This window comes from Ahaetulla prasina, chromosome 1, assembly GCF_028640845.1.
Source record: "Ahaetulla prasina isolate Xishuangbanna chromosome 1, ASM2864084v1, whole genome shotgun sequence".
In the NCBI taxonomy this organism is placed as follows: Eukaryota; Metazoa; Chordata; class Lepidosauria; order Squamata; family Colubridae; genus Ahaetulla; species Ahaetulla prasina.
Genome location: NC_080539.1, coordinates 120,609,563 through 120,628,041, shown reverse-complemented (window position 1 = coordinate 120,628,041; position 18,479 = coordinate 120,609,563). Strand labels below are relative to the sequence as shown.

At 39.2% G+C, this 18,479-nt stretch overlaps 1 protein-coding gene across 2 annotated transcripts in view; it reads right to left on the bottom strand.

The window, feature by feature from the left end:
• Positions 1 to 2,459: 2,459 nt before the first annotated feature.
• Positions 2,460 to 18,479, bottom strand: part of HACE1 (HECT domain and ankyrin repeat containing E3 ubiquitin protein ligase 1) — a 91,511-nt gene continuing 75,491 nt past the window's right edge. The window contains exons 21-22 of one of the 2 annotated variants that reach the window (XM_058174694.1): positions 13,042 to 13,135; positions 2,460 to 2,512 (exon numbers count right to left, since the gene is read on the bottom strand). In XM_058174694.1, the coding sequence (XP_058030677.1) occupies positions 2,475 to 2,512; positions 13,042 to 13,135 (132 nt within the window). In that variant the 3' untranslated portion in view covers positions 2,460 to 2,474. Of the gene's footprint in view, positions 2,513 to 9,342; positions 13,136 to 18,479 lie in introns of those variants that run through there. The other variant, XM_058174686.1, reaches the window with a different exon arrangement.

Genomic DNA, 18,479 nt, shown 5'->3' with positions numbered 1-18,479 from the left:
AATATGGGTGAAGATGGGGGCCAATTGGTCAGCACAGACTTTTAAGCAAGAAGGAGTTATCTTGTCTGGGCCTGGAGCTTTTCCTGGCTTTTGTCTGTGAAATAGGTCCTGCACTTCCTTTTCTGTGATCACTAGGGGTTGTGAACCCAATGAAATGGGGTCAGTTGTAGGAGGCTTGGCTGTTGTTGGTGTGTCTGAGATGGGGTTGTGGAGATAGGTGGCTGTAGTTTCCTTTCAAACCTGCAGTAAAACTCATTCGGGTCATCTGCCAGTTGTTGATTACCTTCAGCCTGGGAAGGAGGTTTGCCATAGCCGTTGATATTTTTAAGAGTTTTCCACATGTTTGCTGGTTCATTTGCTGAGAATTGATTCTTTAGCTTTTCACAGTAGCTTCTTTTGCTGCTCTTATCTCCCTTGTTAGTGCATTTCTGGCCTGATTGTACAGCATTTTATCACCTTTTCTGTAGGCTTCCTCTTTGGAATGTCGTAGCTGCTTAAGTTTAGGTGTAAACCAAGGTTTGTTATTACTGTGTATTCGCAAGTTCCTTGTAGGTACACATAGGTCTTCACAGAAGCTGACATATGATGTTACAGTATCTGTGAGTTCATCCAGGTCTGCAGAGGTATCTTTAAAAATATTCCAATCAGTGCAGTCAAAACATGCCTGTAGCTTTAATTCTGATTCCTCCGTCCAGGTTTTCACTGATTTAATTATTGGTTTTATGGCTTTAAGTCTTTGCCTGTAAGCAGGTACAAGGTGAATCATGCAATGATCAGAGTGTCCTACAGCTGCACGTGGTAAAGACCGATAGGCATCTTTTAGTGTTGTGTAGCAGTGGTCTAGAGTATTCTTGCCTCTGGTGGGACAATTGACATGCTGAAAGTATTTTGGTAGTTCTTTCCTTAAGTTTGCCTTGTTTAGATCTCCCAAAACAATGGCCAGTGAATCAGGGTGTTTGGCTTCAGCCTCCATGATTTGGTCAGCTAGAGTTCGTAATGCCTCGTTTACACAGGCTTGTGGTGGGACATAAACAGCAATTAGAAGAAATGAGGAATTAGAAGAAATGAGGAAACCTAAACCTAAACCTAAACCTAAACCTAAACCTAAATCATAATATCAATCTCCTCCCAGTTGTCTGAGACCCCTGTCCTGAACCTGAGCAGCTCCATGAAGATGGGAGATGAACAGCAGGAAACCCTACACCATTTCAGACAGATGGTTATCCAACATTTTCTTAAATTTTTCCAGTGTTGGAGCATTCACAACTTCTGCAGGCAAGTTGTTCCACTGATTAATTGTTCTAACTGTCAGGAAATTTCTCCTTAGTTCTAAGTTGCTTCTCTCCTTGATTAGTTTCCACCCATTGCTTCTTATCCTACCCTCAGGTGCTTTGGAGAATGACTCCCTCTTCCTTGTTGCAACCCCTGAGACATTGGAACACTGCTATCATGTCTCCCCTAGTCCTTCTTTTCATTAAACTAGACATAGTGAGTTCCTGCAACTGTTCTTCACATGTTTTAGCCTTCAGTCCCCTAATCATCTTTTTTGCTCATGTGTTCAGATACTCCTGAACTTTACTCTCCTTTCAGATCTAGGCTTTACAACTTAGACCAACTTATGGCATTTTCTAGTGGTTGAATTCATCCAGACCACTAGCAGGGTGAAATGCCTTGGTGTAGAAACATGGTTGGTTGTCAGCTACCACTTCATACATGCTTGTGTTTCACTGCTAAGTGGTGACAGGCAGAGGTGGGTTTCACATATTTTTATCATCGATTTGCACATGCACCTTCCGCGCATGCGCCCGGCCTCGAAAACATGGCTAAATAGGATGGCTTAGAGCCGGGGCAGGTGGGCACACCGCTACCAGTTCACTCAAACCAGTCTGGACCGGATGAATACTACCACTGGTGACAGACTGCCACGAACTGGGGGGGGAGGGAAATGCTTGGGGGGAAAACAAAAGTAAGTTCTGTATCTCCTTGAGACCCTGCTTCAAAATCACTCGGCTGAAAGAAGGAGGCAGCTATATACCGATTTGTGCTTGAACTCACCATTATGAAAATATCTTGGCTGAACCAGATTGACTATATGGGGTGGGCAACGGGAGGCAGTTAAGGGTGGAAAAATCTGGACTTAGGGATTTTGGTACACGATTCTCAGTTCTGGCTCTGCAATACTGCAACACTTGATCTCTAATACAACTATCTCTTTCTCAACAAATGGAGCCAAGGATCATTTCTATTTGGAGGTTTAAGTCATGGCAAGTCTGACATTGGGTCTCTGTGAGGGTCATGGATATTTTTAGGGAAAGCAGATGACTCAGCACAAGAACATATGAACAGAAAAGGGAAAAATATTAAAATGCTTTAGACATAGAATATAAAAATAGTAAGGAAAAGTGGGGGGGGAGTTTCTAGAGATGATATTACCTGCTTAACATGGAGTGGAGTGGAGGGATGACACAGACTATTCAGTCCAGAAATTGTAGTCCTGGAGCAAGAAGAAGACCTGAAGGGAAAAAAACCATAGGATGTCTGAAAATGTGGACAAACCAGGAGCACAGCAAGCATGGAGATTCTGGTGCTACACAGTGGACTCCGTGAGTTAAAAGATTTGTTTGGCAGCAAGGCACCTGCCAGAAAAACTCGCAAACCTTTCAGTACCAAATATTGAGAAAATGAGAAGGAGGAAGAAGTATAATAAAGTACAAGCTGGAAGTGAGGGAAAGAGACTTGAAGGAAGGAAACTTAAGTAGGTTCCAGCTTATATTTCTTATACTACTCTGTACGTACATGGAAACACATATCGGTTTTTGTAAATAATATTTTCACTTGTATATAATATTGATCATATTACATCATTAGCGTGTCAGTGGTGGGATTCAAAAAAATTTACTACCAGTTCTGTGGGCGTGGCTTGGTGAGCGTGGTGTGGCTTGGTAGATGTGGCCGGGGAAGGATACTGTAAAATCTCTATTCCCTCCCCAATCCAGGGGAGAAATCCCCATTTCCCCATTTCCTCCTGATCAGCTGGGACTCGGGAAGCAGAGAATTTTATTTTTATTTATTTATTTTGTCACAACAGTATATATAAGCATAAGCATGAAAGTAACTATATAATATATAAGCATATATATATAAGCATAAGCATGCAATAACTATATTAATTGGATGTAATGAAAGAAAACAATAGGACAGGAACGATAGGCACGTTTGTGCTCTTATGCACGCCCCTTACGGACCTCTTAGGAATGGGGTGAGGTCAATAGTAGACAGTTTTTGGTTAAAGCTTTGGGGATTTTGAGAAGAGACAACAGAGTCAGGTAGTGTGTTCCAAGCATTAACAACTCTGTTACAGAAGTCATATTTTCTGCAATCAAGATTGAAGCGGTTAGCATTAAGTTTAAATCTATTGTTTGCTCTTGTATTGTTGTGATTGAAGCTGAAGTAGTCTTGAACAGGAAGGACATTGCAATAGATGATTCTATGAGTTAAACACAGGTCCTGTTGAAGGCGGCGGAGTTCTAAGTTTTCTAAACCCAAGATTTCAAGTCTGGTGGCATAAGGTATTTTGTTGTATTCAGAGGAGTGGAGAACTCTTCTTGTAAAATATTTCTGGACACGTTCAATTGTACTGATGTCTGAAATGTGGTATGGGTTCCAGACAGGCGAGCTGTATTCAAGAATTGGTCTAGCAAATGTTTTATATGCTCTGGTAAGTAGTGTAGTGTTTCTGGAGAAGAAGCTACATAGATTAAAGCCTTTTTTGCGATGTAGTTGCAGTGGGCTTTGGCACTTAGATCATTGGATATGAAAACTCCAAGGTCTTTGACAGGGTGGGGATCATCTTTAAGGTAATGTCCATCAAGTGTGTACTTAGTGTTTGGATTCTTTTTTCCAATGTGTAAGACAGAGCATTTGCTGGTTGAGATTTGGAGTTGCCAAGTTTTTGACCATTCTGACACAAAGTCAAGGTCTTTTTGAAGGGTAGCTGTATTGTTGGTAGTGCTAAATAGATGGGGGCAGGGGCAGTCAGAGGTGGTACTTACTGGTTCTCCAAACTATTCAAAATTTCCAGAACTGGTCAGAACCTGCTGAATACCACCTCTGGTAAATGTCCAGAATGAAGTCCCTAATTTAAGTACTCTGTGTGTATGTGTGTGCGTGTTTGTGGCATGTTACTATATCAGCTCCTATTCTGACCCCCACTCTGTCAAAACCACTCTTGTTTCTCCAACACTGCCTTTCCTCATTACCCAAAACCCACATGCCATTGACTGGCTGCTTTCTATCCTTGTCTTTTGTCTCTTATGCCTACAAGTCTGCACTGGGTTCTGTGCACTCTGGCTCTAAGTTGTTGAACTCGGGTTTGATCCAGTTTCGCACTATGGGCACTGGGGCCTGGCTATCATGCAAGACCTCATTTCTCTTGCAGCTGGTGTTTAACTGCTAAGCTGAGTGTTCTACCCGCCTTCTTAATTGTTTGAATTCTGGTTCCATCATTACACCAATTGCAACTGGTTGCAATTTGATTGCTTAGCCTAGAACAAAAGAAAAAAAAGATTGCGTCTTTTCTGTTGTAATGCCTGCCCTGTGAAATAATCTCTCCCCTAAGATTTGGCTGGGCCTGACCCTTTTAGCTTTCAGGAAGGCTCTGAAACCTGAATGTTCCCTCAGGCACTGGGGCCCAGGAAATTAGATGCACTTATCTGGAGAGGTATAGTAAACATTAGGTTGCTCAGTTGTGTCTTTTGTTGTCACTGTTTATTCTTGGTCATTTTATTCATGGGGGATATTGTAATTTTGTTTTAAATGCTGTATGCCCCCCTACAGTTGCATTTTTAAAAGTTGGGCAGCCAAATAAATCCTTAAATAAATAAACTCCCTCACCTGGTTTATTCTGTAGTTATTGTGATTGCCCAAACTGGAAACAATTAATTAGAAGCTTCCTGATTTAATCACATCTCACGTAGAGAAAAGAGGCTGCCTGTGCGATGAAAAAGCTGTGTGCATAGTTTAGTTTAATAAGATGAAGCATGACTGTCCATCATAAGTCCCAGTTCATTTCTCAAAGATGTACTTCATGCTCAGATATTGTTCAAAATGCCAAGGAGATTAAGAAGGAGGAATAGAGAAGGAGGACGGAGAGAATACCAAGTAGTTTCCCCCAGCCATAATCTTCATTGTCACTAAATGAAAAACACATGGCAGAGAAGTGACTCGTTGGGGCCATATGAAATCTAATGGCATAAAACCGTGCTCTCCAGAAGTTCTTCTTCTGAAAAATTCAAGCTTGCCTTTTTAACTGCCAGAACTAATTCTGTTTATCACCTAATTATGTGAAATGAAGTGGCTGCAGATCTGCTTAAAATTGTACAATTGCTGAAGCTCCATTAAGTAACCTGCTGGAGAATTTCAGAGTCTTCCCACATAATTCATTGCAAACCATTTCCACAGGCCCATTAACAAAATATTTGCTCTTTTTGCCCTGGCAAGAACTTGCTAAGAACATCTCAGGTTTGTCCCCCTAACAACCCAACAAGAAAAACACAGACTTCAGAGGATAATTAGAACTGCAGAAAAAATAATTGCTACCAACCTGCCTTCCATTGAGGACCTGTATACTGCACGAATCAAGAAGAGGGCCATGAAAATATTTGCAGATCACTCCCATCCTGGACATAAACTGTTTCAACTCCTACCCTCAAAACGACGCTATAGAGCACTGCACACCAGAACAACTAGACACAAGAACAGTTTTTTCCCGAAGGCCATCACTCTGCTAAACAAATAATTCCCTCAACACTGTCAGACTATTTACTGAATCTGCACTACTATTAATCGTTTCATAGTTCCCATCACCAATCTCTTTCCACTTATGACTGTATGACTATAACTTGTTGCTGGCAATCCTTATGATTTATATTGATATATTGATCATCAATTGTGTTGTAAATGTTGTACCTTGATGAACGTATCTTTTCTTTTATGTACACTGAGAGCATATGCACCAAGACAAATTCCTTGTGTGTCCAATCACACTTGGCCAATAAAAAAAAAAATTCTATTCTATTCTATTCTAGTCTATTCTATTCTATTCTATTCTCAAATAAGGTCTTCCATAAAGCACTTTTTGAACAAGTGTTTGGCAGCTCAGTGCTGTAGGATATTTTTATTGTCAGGCAGCCATATTTATTTCTTAATATATATCTGATCACCTAATAACTGTGATTTCGTTTTTATTGCTAACCATTAGGAAATGTTTGAAATGGCTATGAAAATAATTGTATTTTTTAAAAAATATCTTAAAAGTAAGGTTGGGATTAGCTGGGGATTTTATGGCCTTCATGACATGCTTCCTCACTGGAGGTCTTTCAGAAGAGACTGGACAGTCACTTGTCTGAAATTTTATAGGATCTCCTGCTTGAGCAGGTGGTTGGAATAGAAGACCTCCAATGTCCTTTCCAGGTCTATTCTGATTGAAACTCATTTTATGTCCTACATAGGTGGCCATGCCTTTCACCAGCCTTTACTTCAAAGCTATTTGAACAATAGCCAATGACATTGCCATTCATTCTTTGCCACGATCAGATCACTTTCTTTTGCTATTGTGATATAACTGAGGGGCAGTGGTGAAATTCAAATTTTTTTACTACCAGTTCTGTGGGCATGGCTTGGTATGCGTAGTGTGGCTTGGTGGGCATGGCTTGGTGGGCATGGCAAGGGAAGGACAATGCAAAATCTCCATTCCCACCCTACTCCAGAGAAAGGATACTGCAAAATCCCCACTCCTGGGGGAAGGATACTGCAAAAATCTCCATTCCCACCCCACTTCGGGGCCAGCCAGTGGTGGTATTTGCTGGTTCTCCAAAATACTCAAAATTTCGACTACCTGTTCTCCAGAATCTGTCAAAACCTGCTGGATTTCACTCCTGATGAGGGGCCCTTGGTGCTCTCTGAGCTTGCTTGTTTTCTTGCAGACTTTTCATTACCCTAACTAGATAACATCATCGGTGCTAGTAAAGAGCACTGCTTGCTATCAGTTTATATTCTGGTAACTTGCCTGTCTGTGTGGGTGGGGGCGGTCTTAGAGATTCTTTGGTTGAGCTGTTTACTGATCGCTCTTTGGCAGTTTCTTGATTGGAGTATTGCTTACTTGCTCTGAAGTTGACCTTGAAGTTAAACTATGCTGATCTGAGTGCTGATTACTGGTGGAAAGGTGCTGGAGTTTTGTTTTGTTTTCTCTTTTGGGCTGGTTGATTATCTCTTTTGCATAGTCAATAGATGTTTTTAATGTCAGTGTGTCTATTGATGGTTGCTTTGTCAGAGTGCCAGGCTTCTAGAAATTCCCTGGCATGTTTTGACTTGGCCTGGTCTAAGAGTGTCACGTCAACTTCAGTCCAAGTGAATTAAGTGAAGTGAAGTGAATTTTGCCCCATTTTGCAACCTTTCTTGTCCCAATTATCAAGGGCAATTGTTAACTTGGTTTTTAAATTAATCTGGCTTCCCCATTGACTTTGCTGTCAGAAGGGGATCCCATGACTCTGGGAAACTGCAACTGTCATAAATATGAATATGAAAATTTTTGATGCCATTGTAACTTTGAACAGTCCCTAAATGAACTGTTATAAGTCGAGGACTATTTGTAAATCAGCCTATTGTTAACAGAAATTGGGATGTGGAAAAATGGAAAATGCTCTAAACCCAATCAGGTCCCTGAGTCACCCATTTTCTATTCGGACTTGCAGTCCCTATCTTGGGCTTTAGGAAGTAGCCTTCACTCTCCACCACCACCTTGAGATGCCCACTTGGGAAGTAGGAACCTTTTGCAAAAAAAAAAAAAATGCACTCAACGATTAAACCCTAGTCCTTTCCCATGTTTTCCCATATAAATTATCTAGGTTAATTAAAACCTAATTGGTGTTTTCCATCAGGGTGAAACATGACATAGATAAGAACCCTTGAGAAACAACCTTTTTGTCAGGATCTAAATAATGTTTGTAACATTTCCTATCTAATGAAAAAGACAATTCATCAAAGAGCTACTTGTCCTAATCTTAAATCTATCATTGTAGTGGAATACCCATCTGACCTCAATTACTTCTTTTCAAGTTGGATGGGATTTTTTTTAATATATACCTGGAGTCAACATTTGGCTGGTCCTAGCAGTTTGCTGTTGTTGATGCTGCTGCTGCTGCTGCTGCTGTAGTTGTTTTGCTCTTGTCTTTTTCTTAAGGCTGAAGGAAAGTAACTCATTAATAGCTCTACTTCAGTTTGGAGAAGAGCAGGGGTGAAATGCTCCCAGTTCTGACCAGATCTGGTGATCCATTAGCGATTGTGGCTGGTGGTTTGGCGATCCAGTAGTGATGGCAGAGCAAAGCTCCACCCACCCACCCGGGTGTCATTACTTCCTAGTTTTAGCGCGCACGGTGTGTGCACTTCTGAACTGGTAAGGAAGGTAAGTAGATTTCACCCCTGGAGAAGAGCATCAACTTGGAGTGCCACAGAACTCTGTCCTCAGCCCTATTCAGGGTCTTGGAAGAGAACATTTTATTTATTTATTTAGAAAATTTATATCACTGCCTACTTTTTTTTTGCCAATTTTTTTTTATTTTTTTATAAACATAATAAAAAAGAATCATTGTGAACAAAATATTGGTCATCTTTAAACATATCAAGTTTCACCTAAGTTATAGTCTAATACAATGCATTTTCCTTCTTCTTTAAATTCAATTATTTATTTGCACACAATCTGATTATGGAAGTAGATCAAATTCAACCATTCAGGAAAATATTTAAATGAAGTCTAGTGCCGTGCTTAATTCCCTTCAACATCATTAATAAATTCTATTTATGTTTTAAAATTTCACCACTCTCAGCTTTATATCTACATTACTAATAAGAGGTCATCCTATCTAAAATCTCTTTTTTAAAACTGCCCAGAGATCACATAGACAATTTCATTCTTCCTTTCATCTTCCTCTGCCTCTAAATCAATAACATATATTTAAAGTTTTCCATCTGATCCATTTTAATATCAAACAAAAAATTTAACATTTGCAAGGGTAATCACTAATTATTTCCCCCAATTATTCCCCCAAAATATTAATTGTTTCCTTAGAAGTTTTATCAAATCCTTTCATTACCTTACTTATTTGTAAGAACAAAAAAAGAGATTTTTTTCCTCAGTATAATAACACTCATTTCCCTCTTATCCCAATTTATTCTAGTATTTTTCCCTCCATTTCCCAAAACCTCAATTATTTTTATCATAGTTGTCACTCATATTTAATATAGATATTAACATTTTCTTAAAACCTACTTATTCATCTGCGCTGGACTGGGTTAGGGTTTTAATGGGTTTTAATGGGTTTTAGTTTTAAATTTTAATTCTGGCCAATTTTAATAAGTTTTTTAACTGTATTTTAATTTGTATTTATAGTATTGTATTTTTACTTGGCTGTGAACCGCCCTGAGTCCTTCGGGAGAAGGGCGGTATACAAATTTAAATAATAAATAAATAAATAAATAAATATAGATAGTAACATTTTCTAAATAAATTTCTTAACATAGCTCTAAAAGCAGCCATTAGTTCCTTTCAAAAAAATGTTGTGTGTCTACATCAGCAGCACCTTCTCCGTGGGAATAGTCCACTATTCAATTCTTACTTACTTTCTTTGCCTCTGAGTTCTTCTTAAATAAGGAATTTTCTGCTTAAATCAATAATCCAAAGACACACCATCTAGAAATCTCTTCTAAAACTGTTGTGTGGTCGCAACAACATCAATCCTCATGGAAATAGTCACAGGAAAACTATTCGACTCTTGCTATTTTCCTCTGCCTCTAATTCTAAAGGCAGCCATAAGTTCCTTTCAAAAAAATGTCGTGTGGCCACACCCACAGAACTTTCTCTATGGGGAATAGTCTGCTATTCCATTCTTACATACTTTCTTTGCCTCTGGATTCTTGTTTAAATAGGGAATTCAATTTCTATGGTTCAAAGACACGCCATCTGAAACTCTCTTCTAAAGCTGTTGTGTAGTCCCAGCAACACCAATCCTCTAGTTATCTTCCTCTGCCTCTAGATATCTCCTTTTGAAACAGTTACAGCTCACAAATAATAAGTAGCCATTTTGGTGACAAAATTCCTTTGTTCTCAAATGCTTTGGTACATGGAGGTCAATTTTCCAAGATTTTCCCTTAATTGTATTTATCTTCCAGATTCTTATGTCCTATTGATATCTTTGATATTCCATAAATTTAAAACAGAGGGATTTGAGATATTCGCGTAAAAAACAGTTCAATAGCTTCTTTTATTTTTTTCTCCTATTTCTTTAGTTTCCAATATAATACATTAAGACTTCCAATAATCTCCAAACCATTGTTTAGTTGGAAAAAAATTATTTTCTTTTTCTTTATCTGAATGGGGCTCTGCTTCCATTCCAAGCCCTATCTTCTCTCTTTCACTTCCCGAATGTGTATTCTCCAAATTGACTTTCACTTTCACTTGTCATTCAATTAGCCGCCAATCTACATGTTCTCCCCAAGGCTTGTGCCTATTTTAAATTCTTATTTTTTCTTTGTGAGATCATCACTCACCTGACTTCAACAATTTGTTTCTTGATATTTCTTTTTCCTGCCCAGTCTTGTGGCCGCCGCAGCTTCGGTGCAGCTGCCATGATGGACTATAGTGCTGCATTCCACCCCGCTGGGTCAGGGGAAAAGATCCAGAGCTACAAGGAGTTTGCAGTCTCCCCGTTCACTCCGGCAGCTCCCCCACTCTTCGCTGTCCCTTCGAGGCACCTATGGTCCGATCCAAAAATCAGATGGACCCCCTATTCAGGGGGATATCAGCGCAAACCCCGGAGACATCGGGGTTTGCAGCCATCTCGCCCGCAACGCTGGCCATGCCTCTGATCACTGCCTACTCGCACATGGCAACTCAAAGCAGCTTACAGAGACACAAGAACACCATGTAAAAGAAATAAAATATAATAAAAAGAAAAATAATAAAATAATAACCCTTCACCCCCCATGCTGGCAACAACACACATTCATACTAACCATTTAATGGACTGCATCCCACTCTGGATTCCCCAGGCCCGCTGGCAGAACCACTTCTTCAGGGCCTTCCGAAACAGTGTTAGAGTGGGGGCCGGTCTAATCTCCAGGGGAATGATATTCCAGAGTCAGGGAGCCACCAGGCCCTTCTTCTGGTCCTGCCAGATGTATCTCCTTAGGAGACGGGACTTTCAACATTCCTTGCCTCCCCACTCTAGTGGGTTGGGTAGATGTGACCGGCAAGAGACAGTCCCTCAGATAACCTGGTCCAAAGCCATGCAGGTTGAGGAGATGCTTACAAAATTCTGGGGTGACACAAAACTGGAAGGCATGGCTAATACTTCAAAGGAAAGAAAAGAGATTGGAGAAGATCTAGACAAGTATCAGCAGGGTGCTGAAATGAATAGAATGGAATCTTACAGGGGGGAAATGTGAACTTCTTCACCTGGATACAAAAAGGTCCAAGTATAGGATTGGAAAGTCTTCTCCATGTGGAAGGGATCTGGATATCCATCTAAAGCACATGTCAAATCTGAGGCAGCAGTGTGATGCAACTGCTGCTGCAAATGCTAGCTTGGGATGCATTAACAGGAACATGGAGCCTAATTCAGAGGAAGTCCATTGTTCCATCTTAAAGCATTGTTCCATTTTCTAATTGGTCCATTTGCTATATTATATTCAGTTCTGACCACCGAACTAAAAAAGCTGACAAGTAGCAGTTAGTTCAAAGGCAGCTGCCAAGATGGTAAAGGGTTTGGAAACCAAGCCCTATCAGAAACAGTTAAAGGATCTAAATGTGTTTAGTCTACAAAGGAGACAAACGTATAGAAATCAAGTTGGATATATAAGATGTCAGCCTGCCACATGAAGTAGTGAATTCTCCTTTTCTGGTAATTTTCAAACCGAGAAAGAATGATCATTGTTAGTAGACCTTGCATTGAGCAGAGGTTTGAACTGGATGACTTTTGAAGCCATTCAAATTCTATGTTTCCATCTGAATCACAGCAATTTTTTAGCTGATACAGGAAAAGTTTCCAGTTATCTGTACCTATAGAGATGTCTTGAATCTTTATTAGTCTGGGAATCAACCATCATGCAAATCAGGATAAAAAAAACCTTTTTGATTAAAAATAATTTAGCAAATATTCATCTCACATGTTATCAGAGAAACTTTTTTAGAAAGTTGCCAAAATTACTGAGAAAAACAAACACATGCATTTATTTTTAATGGCTGACTGTATTGACAAAATGAAGAGTGCATTTGCCAGCATCAGCTAGACTGCTTTCTTTTTTTCTCTCTCTCTCTCTTCCTTTTTCTTTTCCTTTTTCTTTTTTCTGGGAGAGTTGTGAGATCTTTTCACTCACTCACTAATAAACAAAGCATAATTCAGATTCATAATTCTTTTTTTTTTTGCTGGGGCTTCTTCAAAATATGTATTGTATTCCCTATAAGTAATAGATTTGGTGGAAGTCTGCCACAAACACAATCTCTTTAATGGCAGCTTTGTAATCTCCAGAAACTCTGCTTTGTCATGATATTGAATTTTGCTCATTTGGATAAGATTAAGCCTGACAAAGCTAAACCCAACATGAAAATCTTCCTAATTGACAGAAGAGAGGTTTATGAATGTGAAATAATGAATGGTTAGATTAAAAGAGTGAGGTGGTGTAGAAAAAGCATTAGTGAGATTTAGAACACTTGGCCTGTGAATCTTGTCTAGTTCCTGCCTGATTTCATTTTCTGATCCACAAAGCACCTTTAGATTGTACCTCCAGCATTCAGTGACAAAACCACTGATTTCCATAGGCACCATTTTACACCAGGTATATAACCTGGTGTAAAATGTGTTCACAGATATTCCACAAGGCTTAGCATATCAATTTGGTACACACAAAAAATCTCCAATGGAGTCCATCCCCAAAGCCACAATAATAGCCTTTTAGTTTTTGTCTGCATTTTGCAAACATTCATTTCACCATGAATTCCAAGAAGGTATTGTGATGTTGCCTGGAATCCTCTTCTAGTCCCAGTGCAGGTGTGAAATTGGGTCTCACATGCTGAGCTGCCTTTCTGAAATTAAAAAGTAGAAATCTCTTTGAGTTCTTTGACATATTTTTTTCTTCCCATATTTTTCTCCATCTGAGCTACATTGCCATTTATGCAATATGTTGTCAACTGTTTTCCCCAATGTCTCTTGATTGTTTATGTCTGTGTGGTCTTCTATTCCTTTCCCAGATCTCTCGCTATCTTCCATAACAATAAATAAATTTAATAAATGAAATGCAGTTCAAAATAGAAAAGAAAACACTGGAATACTGGTCTCACCTCCCTGAAGAAAACAAATACATGGAGAAAAGAGGAAAAGATCATAGAAAGTGAAGAAAGACATCTTGCTAAATATTGGGTGGTGCCTGGTAGAAGAACCTATAGGATCTCTTCTGTTTCTTCTCATCCGAAAGGATGGCTCTGTGAAATTACAATAAGCTTGTCGAGTCGGAAGCTCTGGTATTGCAGCCTTGGGCCCAAAGCATAACATCCCTACACATTTCAAGTAGAGCTGAATGACGCTTGCTACATGATGTGATGGGAAGGCAGCCAAAGTTGCCTCATGAAAATGCAATTCCCTCTAAATTTACAAGCAACACTTTCTGTCTTTGGGCAGACAAAAGATGGCCATCAATGAGAAAAAGAACAAACCTGGTAACACAGGGACACAAGACATACAACAGCTTTCACAGAATGCTCATCAAAATCATGCTGTATCACAAATGGCCCTGAGAAAGTAGATTAGCCTGGATGCTAAAACCCCATATTTCTTCATACACCAATACTTTGTTTTTCTACACATGCCTCAAGCTAACACTAACGTCTCAACAGTGTTGGTGAACAATGTCCCTGTTTAAACCAGAATGGTTGTTTTGTGGTCCATAAGTGTAAAAAAAAGAGATTCTGGTCTTCTGCCACAGGAGAGGGGGGGAGAGCAGCGAGAGACAGGTAATTGGAGGGGTCAATGGCTATATCACTCAAAGAAATAGCTTTCCTTGAGATAGAGACGGATGGTTCTGCTTTTTATTCAGCAGCTAACCAATACCTAGTAGGTTTTCCTTTGCATATTATTGGTGCCAGCCCAATGAGGCAGAAAATTGCATCGTGTCATTTAATTTCCCAATCTTTGTTTTCATTGTATTAATCTTTTGGCTTTGCGTCACTTCATAATTTGAAGGCTCAGCTAGAAGCAAACCAAATGGAAATTCAGCTTACTTTCTTGTCTTGCAGAATACGTTAGCTTCAGTTTGGGAAAGTTTAATTCTGCATAATCCCAACCAAGAATAATAATCATCCCGTTTTGTATGCAGTCTTATTCGTGTTGATTAAGCCTGCCCTAAACATCTTGAGAAATATGCACAAAAGTCAGTCACCAAAACATGATTAGCAAATAAGCTTCACAAAGGACGCTGAGATATTTTTTTAAAAAAAGAGCATACATGGAGTAGCTGCTATAAGCTAAGAAAATATATTTGAAACAACCGAACAAAATATATTTCACCTGTCTTTATCATATTATTGTTATGACATGTAGGAAATTGGCTACAAAAAATCTTAGCACACATGTGGCTAATCTTGCACTTTAATCTTAAATATATTCATGGGTTTTAAATGCTTACTATGAATCTTGGCTTCCTAGGTCCCAGCTCCACTAAAATGATGTCTCTGATCCCGTCATGTAAAGGGGCTGTTGGTTTTCTTTGTTTAATAAAGCAATTTATTTATGTATTAGGATTTTCAGAGAAAATTTCAAAGTAGTTCACAATAAAGTCATAATAAAATCCAATCAAACCCAGCCATAAAAAAATTAAAATGATAAAGTTATATTATTTAATAGCTCTAAGACCTCACTGACAAGTCAAATAAAACTTGCAGAATTTTACCTTCAATTTTCAGTGGCTCTATAGAGGTCCATTTGCTATCAATGGGGGAAATATTTTTATATTGGGACCATCACACAGAATGCCTTCCTTCACGTAGGCATCTTCTGCAGGATAGAAAATTGTGAATTTGTGAGATTCTTTTTTTTTTTAGATCATCACAAGCTTGCCCTATCACCTTCAGCCTCCTCCTTTGGCTAATTATCAGCCAATGCAGAGTTTCCAATAGTCACCTTCCATTCTACCTGCCACTTCCAAACCAATCAACGGCAGCAGCCACAAGCTACATTATAGAAGTCTGTTCTTAACAGCACATGGGTCATTGTGCCAATCTATCCTCGATGGAGAAAGTTCATATCAGCCAAAGGTGATAGAAACATTATTATTATTTTTGCCCTGAGGGAATTTGTCCCACCAATGACTAAGATGAATCTACACTTAATTTCTTCCTGCACTGGGAATGAAATCCTATCAAATTCCTACTTATAATGAACCAATGTGTATCCACCTGAATACTCACATTCAGGTTATTTGTTCTCATCTAGACTACCACTTCATTTATAGCTCATATATATATGGACAGCCACATTCACTTGATCAGATAGTAATTCAGCACATCCAAAAGCATCTTCCTTGGAAACTCAAGGAGACATTGGAATGGGCGTGGATTAAAAAGTTTGCAATGAGTCCCCATCCGGGTACATTTAGAATTTGGAGAGCATATTATTAGATGCCAAGGCAGACCCAGCCAATTACCAAACTTCCATTTATCAAAGTCAACTGGTGCTATTGTTCCCACTACTCCTTCCCACTGCTTCTTCTGGCCTACCGGGATGTTCTCCATCATCTTTCTCTTGTTTCTGAGAAAAGCAGTGGAATATAGGCAACCACCATTTTCTTTTTAAAGAATACCCTTGAGACTTATGTGGGGCTAAGAAGAAATATAGCCAAGGCTTGGAGCTAATGATTTGATCAAGGGAAGTCTCTACAGATACATATTAGGGGCCAGATCACTTACAAAGAAGTTTACAATCCTTTTTTCCTTCTACAACAAATTAATTGCAATGACTAGAAAATGCCTGAATCTCTCTAATACATCTTCAGGACTGGGATAATCCAAGCATAACAAATGTTTAGTTAGATATCATCTTCTCTCATGAGAGAAAGACCTGGAAGCTCTATAAGCCCATTGAATTACTTCTATGTATTACCCACAAGTTGAACTATGCCTATAAAAAAGAATTAAAACTCTGTACATTTTAGATCAAAGCTGCTAACCCTTGTCAAAAAGATGAAAACATGTTACTACCCGCCTTGTTGTAAAGCTATACAATAGATGCACCATAATCCTGCGCTGTGACATAGCATAAATTTTGAAAACATATTCCCTCTCTATAAGGGTAGAGGTGTCACTGGAAGTTAATTACTTGTGCTTTGTGAAAACTGACAAGTAGATTTCATAGCCAGGAGCAGATACAAATACTCTTCTGACATTTAATCACCAGGCTAATAGAGATAAGTGGGAATATGCATCATCAAGACAACCAAATTACAAACAATTATGATTACCAAAGTTAGCATTAGCGTTTGCTTCCCTGGGAGGTTAGGCAGTAAGTTTCCCCTCACCCCGCTTCATTTATATCGGGCAACTGTACTTCACAGAATAGAATAGAATAGAATAGAATAGAATAGAATAGAATAGAATAGAATAGAATAGAATAGAATAGAATAGAATTTTTTATTGGCCAAGCGTGATTGGACACACAAGGAATTTTTCTTGGTGCATACGCTCTCAGTGTACATAAAAGAAAAGATATGTTCATTAAGAATCATAAGGTACAACACTTAATGATAGTCATAGGGTACAAATAAGCAATCAGGAAACAATCAATATCAATATAAATCGTAAGGATACAAGCAACAAAGTTACAGTCATACGGTCATAAGTGGAAGGAGATGGGTGATGGGAACGATGAAAAGATTAATAGTAGTGCCGATTTAGTGAATAGTTTGACAGTGTTGAGGGAATTATGTTTAGCAGAATGATGGCATTCGGGGAAAAACTGTTCTTGTGTCTAGTTGTTCTGGTGTGCAGTGCTCTATAGCGTCATTTTGAGGGTAGGAGTTGAAACAGTTTATGTCCAGGATGTGAGGGGTCTGTAAATATTTTCACAGCCATGACAAAACTCCCAGTTGTGCTTCATCACATTACTGAATCAATCCTTATTTTCAAGCCTGAGTAAGGCACTCAATATATACAGCAGCTGCAGAAGCCCAGAAGAGAGGGCCAACTAAAAAGTTGTTTTCCAACTCCCCACATGTCCCTCCTGCACTCTGCCTCCACAGTGGTCCCCTCTTGTTGCCACTGCCAATCCCTTGTGAAAGGGAATGAAGGACAGGAGAAAGAGCCACTAGTCACGAAACTAATTTGACAAGCCCGTCCCTAATTCACATGAAGATAAAGTGTAGGAGTAGGAAGCACATTTAGCCTTGGTAACAGACCACTATGTTTTTCAAGATTTATTACCGTATTAGCATCTCTCTTCTTTTTTTGCAATCCATCCTGCAAATTCTAAAGTGCTGATGTACAAATTAACAGCAACAGGAGGAAAGAGAGGGAGGGGACAATTGATATTGCTTGGGTGTGTGACCAGGTAACATAACAGGTGCATAAACAGAGGGATAGAATCAAGATCACGTGAAGTGTTAATACCATTTTATAATGCCTTGGTAAGGCCACACTTGGAATATTGCATTCAGTTTTGGTCGCCACGATGTAAAAAAGATATTGAGACTCTAGAAAGAGTGCAGAGAAGAGCAACAAAGATGATTAGGGGACTGGAGGCTAAAACATATGAAGAATGGTTGCAGGAACTCGATATGTCTAATTTAATGAAAAGAAGGACTAGGGGAGACATGATAGCAGTGTTCCAATATCTCAGGGGTTGCCACAAAGAAGAGGGAGTCAAACTATTCTCCAAAGCACCTGAGGATAGGACAAGAAGCAATGGGTGGAAACTGATCAAGGAGAGAAGCAACTTAGAACTAAGGAGAAATTTCCTGACAGTTAGAACAATTAATAAATGGAACAACTTGCCTGCAGAAGTTGTGAATGCTCCAACACTGGAAATTTTTAAGAAAATGTTGGATAGCCATTTGTCTGAAATGGTGTAGAGTTTCCTGCCTGGGCAGGGGGTTGGACTAGAAGACCTCCAAGGTCCCTTCCAACTCTGTTATTATATAGGTATGTAAATTGAAGATGTATATTCAGATTCTTTTTTGACTTTTTGAGTCTCTTGACAAAGGCTAAGTTCAAATCAACTTTGTAGTTAAAGGGAAAGGTCCTCTTATGGACTGGACACTAGCTAGAGGAGAGAAAACGGGGGACAGAAATAACGTGTCCAAAAGTAGAAGGATGTACATGATCATAGAAGAGTTTTGTTTTTTTGGGCTCTGCTTTCTTTGTGTAACTGAATGAAGACAGCAGT